The 7,500-nt window shown below is 38.9% G+C and overlaps 2 protein-coding genes across 2 annotated transcripts in view; one reads left to right on the plus strand and one right to left on the minus strand.

Annotated features, from left to right (window-relative positions):
• The window catches only part of LOC123504966 (probable serine/threonine-protein kinase irlC), a 17,315-nt gene extending 13,957 nt beyond the window's left edge, over positions 1 to 3,358 (plus strand). The window contains exons 2-3 of the mRNA XM_045255938.1: positions 1,620 to 1,789; positions 3,035 to 3,358. Coding sequence (XP_045111873.1) covers positions 1,620 to 1,789; positions 3,035 to 3,332 — 468 coding nt within the window. The 3' untranslated portion in view covers positions 3,333 to 3,358. The remainder of the gene's footprint in view (positions 1 to 1,619; positions 1,790 to 3,034) is intronic.
• LOC123504968 (protein phosphatase 1 regulatory subunit 14C-like) overlaps positions 1 to 7,500 on the minus strand; it is a 199,733-nt gene that overhangs the window by 155,903 nt on the left and 36,330 nt on the right. The window lies entirely within an intron of this gene.

The raw sequence follows: 7,500 nt of genomic DNA on the forward strand, positions 1-7,500 counted from the left end.
AAGGCCACTGAGATGATTAGCGGGGTTTTCAAGAGTGTTTTTCCTGTTAATAGTGTTAAATCTTGCTACTCCTTCTCTATAAACGCACAAACACCTTAGAAAAGAAGAAAAGGAAAGGGGAAAGGGGAAAGAGAAAAGGGAAAGAGGACAAGAAAGGAAAAAAAGAGGAAAGGAAAGAGATAAGAGGACAGAAAAAAGGGGAGAGAGGACAGGGAAAAGGAAAAAAGGACAGGAAAAGCCGAAAAAAGGGAAGGAAAAGGAAAAATAACAAGAAAAGAGGAAAGAGGACAAGAAAAGGAGGGAAAGACGCAAAGAGGACAAAGAAGAGGAAAAAACGAAGACGAAAGACGAAAGAGAACAATGACAAATAAAGAAGACAAGAAAACGAGGAAACAGGAAAAGGAAAAGGGAAAAATGGAAAAGAGAAAAGACAGGACATTTTTTTACTCTCCAAATTTTTCCTCTCTATAAATAATTTCCTTTGAGTCGGGAAAGCAAACAAGGGAGAGGAAAAAAACAGAGCCGAGGGAAAAAAAAATGATTAAGTCAAAATAATGTTTTTTTTTTTTTTTTCTTTTTTTTTTTTTTTTTTAGGGGGGGGTGTGGCGGTGTTTAAATTTCAGTTGCAGTCGTTAGCAGTTTGTTGTGTTTGTTCCTTTGTGTGTTTTGTTCATTATTCAGTCAGTTAGTCAGTTAGTCAGTCTATATTAGAGCCAGTCAGTCTGTATTATGCCCCTTTCAATACTGGGACACATTTTTACCTTGAGATTTGTGTACGATTAGACCATTTTATTGACATTAGGAATTAAGTGTCTATGGAGGTCAGATGATTAATGGCCACAGTTTCACTATTTTAACCTCTTCAGTACTGGGACACATTTTTTTTATATTGAGATTTGTGTACCATTAGACCATTTTATTGACATCAGGAAGGGTCTATGGAGGTCAGAAGATTAATGGCCACAGTCTTCGCTATTTTAATCCCCCACATGAGTTTCTGAAGCTGTACAAAATCACCAAATAGTCACCAGGATGAATATGGAAACGCGTCATGGTACTGAAGGGGTTAATCCACCCATCCATTCACCCACCTAACCAATTCACCATCCACCTGTCGGTCCATTTAATTAATCAGTTTATTCTATCTATCTGTCTGTCTGTCTATCAACTCCCTCGCTCATCCATGCAGTAATCCATCAAAGAAACGAGTAATCCACATATCCACTAACGAAACAGCTTGGCCATCCACACACACACACACACACACACACACACACACACACACACACACACACACACGCCAGCTAACCTTTTCATTCGTCCATTCATCACTCAACTCAGCCATCAGCTCAATACATCCACCAGTCTAATCTCTCTCTCTCTCTCTCTCTCTCTCTCTCTCTCTCTCTCTCTCTCTCTCTCTCTCTTCTCTAACTTAAATCTGATTTTTCTCTTCTCTCTCTCTCTCTCTCTCTCTCTCTCTCTCTCTCTCTCTCTCTCTCTATCTCTCCTCTCTTTCACCTCTCTCTCTCTCTTTCACCCTCTCTCTCTATCTCTCTTTCACCCCCTCTCTATTTCACCCTCTCTCTCACCCCCCCTCTCTCTCTCTCTCCCTACAGCACTCGGGGTCTTGTTACCTGTTTGACTGTGGGAAACACGAGGACCTCAAGTGTCAGTTCACGAGCCACTCCTACTACACCTCTGCCGTGCTGCGCGTCAACAGGCACCAGCTGGAGCTTGGCCTGTGGTCTGAGCAAAGCCAACACGAGGCAGAGCTGGCTAATCTCAGGTGCGGATGTGCTTAGTGTGTTTTGGGTGTGTTTGGGTGTGTTTTCTGGGGTTTGGGTGTGTTTGGGTGTGTTTTAAGGGTACTGTGTGTGTTTGGGTGTGTTTTCTGGGATTTGGGTGTGTTTGGGTGTGTTTTCTGGGGTTTGGGTGTGGTTGGGTGTGTTTTAAGGGTACTGTGTGTGTTTGGGTGTGTTTTCTGGGATTTGGGTGTGTTTGGGTGTGTTTTCTGGAGTTTGGGTGTGTTTGGGTGTGTTTTCTGGGGTTTGGGTGTGTTTGGGTGTGTTTTAAGGGTACTGTGTGTGTTTGGGTGTGTTTTAAGGGTACTGTGTGTGTTTGGGTGTGTTTTCTGGGGTTTGGGTGTGTTTGGATGTGTTTGGGTGTGTTTTAAGGGTACTGTGTGTGTTTGGACAATTGCTGTTCTTAACATCAGGGGAAGTCTTCATATTATCTATTATTTTGTTTCTCCTATCTATTTCTTTATATATTCATTAGTAAGTGGGTTGTAATATTTTTTTTTTTCTTCTTTATTTTTTATTATTATTTGTAACGATAATTTTCCTAAGAGTTCATTTTATCGAAGTTTGTCTTTAAAATTGCGTGTTTTTTCTTAACCTCTTCAGCACTGGGGCACATTTTTACCTTAAGATTTGTGTGCCATTAGACCATTTTATTGACATTAGGAAAGATTTATGGAGGTTACAAGATTAATGGCCACTGTCTTCACTATTTTAATCTCCTACATGAGTTTCTGAAGGTGTATAAGATCACCAAATATTAAGCAGAATGAATATAGAAACGCGTCATGCTACTGAAGGGGTTAAATATACTTATAAAATATCTATATAGTGGAGAATAGAGAGAAAGGAAACTGGGCCTCTTTATATTCATTAGTAGATGGTTCTAACAATATTTATTACTATATATAAGAATAATTTTCCTAAAAAGTTAATTCTATCAAAGTATACCTTAAAAATACGTTTTCTCTTAACTATCATATCCACAGAACACGTATTTCATGGAGAATGCAGAGAGGAAACTGTGCCTCTCTAAATATACACTACTAAATGGATGTAACACTATTCACCACTAAATATAAAGATAATTCTCCTAAGAGTTAATTTTATCTAAGTCTATCTTAAAAATACGTGTTTTCTCTTAAATATTTTATCCATAGAAAACGTATTTAATTTAGAGGAAACTTAAGAAATTCAGTCTAAAGGAGGTAATAAATTGTGTGTGCCCGCAGCAAGGGTTTGGGGGACGCAGGGGAGACCTTGAGTGGGCCAAGGTCACGCAACCTGCCCCCCACCACGCCCCCACAGCAGCCACCACCACCGCCACCTCCCACCCCCTCACGCGTCACCAGCCCCACCACCACCACCGCCCCCACCACACCGCCCACCACCACTACCACAACCACACCCAAGCCGACACTGCCTCGTAAGTATTCCATTGATTTATGTGTCTCTGTTAATACATTTTTGTGTCTATTAACCCCTTCAGTACTGGGACACATTTTTACCTTGAGATTTCTGTACCATTAGACCATTTTATTGACATTAGGAAAGGTCTATGGAGGTCAGAAGATTGATGGCCACAGTCTTCACTATTTTAATCCCCCACATGAGTTTCTGAAGCTGTATAAAATCACCAAATAGTGACCACAATGAATATGGAGAGTCATGATTTTGAGGGCATTTTAAGACAGTTTGGCATGTTTTCAGGATATTTGAAGACAGTTAGGCATGGTTTAAAGGCATTTTAAGACAGTTTGGCATGTTTTCAAGGTATTCTAAGACAGTTTAGCTACAATAAGACGATTTCATTGACATTAGGAAGGGTCTATGGAGGTCAGAAGATTAATGGCCACAGTCTTCACTATTTTAATCCCCCACATGAGTTTCTGAAGCTGTATAAACTCACCAAATAGTAACCAGAATGAATATGGAAACGCGTCACGGTACTGAAGGGGTTAATATATATTCTATTTTTATATTGAGGTATTTGATAGTGTTGTTGTTGTCGTTGTTGTTGTTGTTGTTGTTGTTGTATAATGTTGTTTACCCTCCCTTGACTTCCTTCCTCCGGTAATGCATTCACAGATTTATTGTTCTATTCTGGGAAACGGTAAATGTGTGTGTGTGTGTGTGTGTGTGTGTGTGTGTGTGTGTGTGTGTGTGTGTGTGTGTGTGTGTGTGAAGAAATAAGACGAAGGACAGGAAATATTCAAACACACTCAAACATCGCAAAACTTGGAAGGAAGGAAAGAAATTAAAAACGAGGAGAAAAAAATACAACACCACAAAGTTTACCAGAGAGAGAGAGAGAGAGAGAGAGAGAGAGAGAGAGAGAGAGAGAGAGACGTACGTACATTTCCCTGCCAATGATTTATATCCCAACCCCCTCCTGCTGCCCCCACCCCCACCAAAAAAAAAAAAGGAGGAAGGAAATGAAAGAGAAAACATAAATAAGAAAAGAAGGTATGAAAATTACCGGGAAAAAAGGAAAAAGAGAACAGGAAAATAAGGAAAAAACAAGAGATATATGAGAAAAAAGAAAAGAAGGGAAAAGAAGGAAGGGAAAAGAAAGAAGGAAGAGAAGGAAAAGAAAGAAGGGTAAAGAAAGAAGGAAAAGGGAAAAGAAAAGGAAATTAAAAAGAAAAGAATGGAAAAGAAAGAAAAAAAAGGGAAAATAAAGAAGGAAAGGAAAGGAAAGAAGAAAAAAGAAAAAGAGAAGTGTTGTTTTTGTTGTTGTTGTTGTTGTTGTTGTCACGCCAAGCCACAACACAACACAACACCACAACAAATACCACGAGTAGGTATATATGTAACTTAATTGTCAACACCACACAACACCACAACACCAACACCACTAAGGAAACACACAACTTTACTGAGCCATACCACAACACCACCACAACAACAAATACCACGTGTAGGCATACCTTGTCAACACCACAACACCAACACTACCACCACTAAGGAAACACACAACACCACAACACCAACACCACTAAGGAAACACACAACTTTACTGAACCATACCACAACACCACCACAACAACAAATACCACGTGTAGGCATACCTTGTCAACACCACAAAGCAGTAAAAAGAACAGGGGGAGAGAAAATTAAGGACACAAGGATGGAAAATTCATATAGACATTTATTTAAGTATATATATATATGTATGCATGTATGCATGTAAAAAACACCTCCATAGCCTTGCCTGGGAAGTGTGGAGGTGGTGAGAAGGAAAACAAAGCCGTAAAAAGAGCAGGAAGATAGAAAATTAGAGATGCACTACTGGAAAACTCATATAGACGTTTATTTAAGTATACATACATTTCAAATCACAAAAAAACACCTCCATAGCCTTGCCTGGGAAGTGTGGAGGTGGTGAGGAGGAAAACAAAGCCGTAAAAAGAGCAGGAAGATAGAAAATTAAAGATGCACTACTGGAAAACTCATATAGACGTTTATTTAAGAATACATACATTTCAAATCACAAAAAAACACTTCCACAGCCTCGTTTGGGAAAAGTGGAGGCAGTGGGAAGGAAAACAAAGCCGTAAAAAGAGCAGGAAGAGGGAAACTTAAGGATAGCAGTGATGGAAGGACTGTTATGGTGATGCTAACGTGTTTTCCCCACACACTGCTGTTACTGTTGCTGTTTTTCCTGGCGTGGCTGTTTATACGAGAGGCCTTGAGAGCTGGGACCGACCTCGAGTGGGTGTATGGTTGTCACAATTGTGTTCATAGCGTGTACGATAATTTCCCGCCGCGTACGATAGTTTTGTGATTTGTGAGATGTACGGTGATTCAATATTGTTTTTTTTTTTTTTTTATTCATCTTTCATTTTCTCTTCCTTTTTTTCTTGTTTTTGTTTATATTTTCATTTCTTGGTGTTTTTTCATATTTGTTTTCTTTCTCTACTGCATTTTTTCTTTCTTTTTTTTCTCTTTTCTATCTTTTCTTTCTTTTTTTCTCTTTTCTATTACAAGCAAGTTTATTTTTTTCTTTCTCTCTCTCTCTCTCTCTCTCTCTCTCTCTCTCTCTCTCTCTCTCTCTTATCTTCTAGTGTACATCTTCATTTCTTCTCTCCCTCTCTCTCCTTCCTCATCCCTATTTACTTTCCTCTCTCTCTCTCTCTCTCTCTTCCATCTCCCATATTTCTTTTCTCCTTTTCTTCTCTCTTCCATCATCCGTATTTACTTTGCTCTCCCTCCTCTCCTTCCATCTTCTATATTAAATCTTTTCTCCTCTCCTTTCCTCTCCTCTCCTCCATCTTCCATATTTCTTCTCTCCTCCTCCTCCTCCTCCTCCTCCTCCTCCTCCTCCTCCTCACTCACTCACTCACTCACTCACATTCTTGTTAACCTCAGCCTTTCAACCTCTCTAATTCTCTCTCTCTCTCTCTCTCTCTCTCTCTCTCTCTCTCTCTCTCTCTCTCTCTCTCTCTCGTGATTCATTTATGGTTCGTCACGTTTTCTTTCTTTCTTTCTTTTTTTCTTTTCTTTTCTTTCTTTTTCTTTCTTTTCTTTCTCTTGTGTGAGAAGAAAATTATGTTATTGTTTTTCTTCTTCTTTTTCTTTCTTTTCCTTTTCTTTCTTTATTTATTCTGTTTTATTTTGTACTTTTTTTTTTTTCTTTGTGGTTTTTTTTTTTCTTATTCCTGTTTGTTTTTCTTTTCTTTTTTTTCGTTTTGTTTTCTCCTATGTCTTTCTTCCTTTCTTCCTTTCTTTCTTTCTTTTTCTTTCTTTTTAAGGTTATTCAGTTCTTGGTTTTAATAATAATAATAAGAATAAGAATAATAAGAAGAAGAAGGAGAAGAAGAAGAAGGAGAAGAAGAAGAAGAAGAAGAAGAAGAAGAAGAAGAAGAAGAAGAAGAAGAAGAAGAAGAAGAAGAAGAAGACATAAGTAAATAACAACAATTTCCTTCCTCTTTTCTTTCTTTTTTTTATACAGCAGTGAAAGTGAAAACAGACTTGAGAGAGAGAGAGAGAGAGAGAGAGAGAGAGAGAGAGAGAGAGAGAGAGAGAGAGAGAGAGAGAGAGAGAGAGAGAATAAAGACAGGAGAGCTTCAAATCAACACACTTAGAAATGAAAGAAAATAAATAAAAAAAGAAAGAAAGAAAGAAAACAAAGTGTGCAAGAAAAAAGAAAGAAAAAGAAAGAAAAAAACGAAGAAAAAGAGAGGAAATGGTGGGAAGGTCTGTCAGTCTGTCTGTCAGTCTGTCTGTCTGTCTGTCTGTCTGTCTGTCAGTAGTAACCCTCGACACGCTCTTTTGCCAAGGTCACCCCTACCCTCCTCTCTCTCTCTCTCTCTCTCTCTCTCTCTCTCTCTCTCTCAATACGTATTTTTAGTTTATTTCTAGTCACAGTTTGAGATCAACGTGAACTGACTAATGTATGCGTGTGTGTGTGCGTGCGTGCGTTAGTGAGTGCGTGAGTGAGAGCGTGAGCGATTGAATACATGAGCTAGTTAGTGAGTGAATGTATGTAAACGTGAGTTAGTGCGTGTGTGAGTGCGTGAGTGAGTGGTTGAGTGAGATGACCCAGTGAAAGTGAAAGGATATGCGTAGGTAAAGCGGAAAGAACAATTATAATGGCGGTAATCAGGTAAAACACGCTAATTCAGAAAGAAAACTTAACCTAACCTAACCTAACCAAAACTAACCTAACCTAACCTAACTTAACCTAACCCAAACC

The sequence above is a fragment of the Portunus trituberculatus genome, chromosome 17, assembly GCF_017591435.1.
Source record: "Portunus trituberculatus isolate SZX2019 chromosome 17, ASM1759143v1, whole genome shotgun sequence".
NCBI classification, from domain to species: domain Eukaryota; kingdom Metazoa; phylum Arthropoda; class Malacostraca; order Decapoda; family Portunidae; genus Portunus; species Portunus trituberculatus.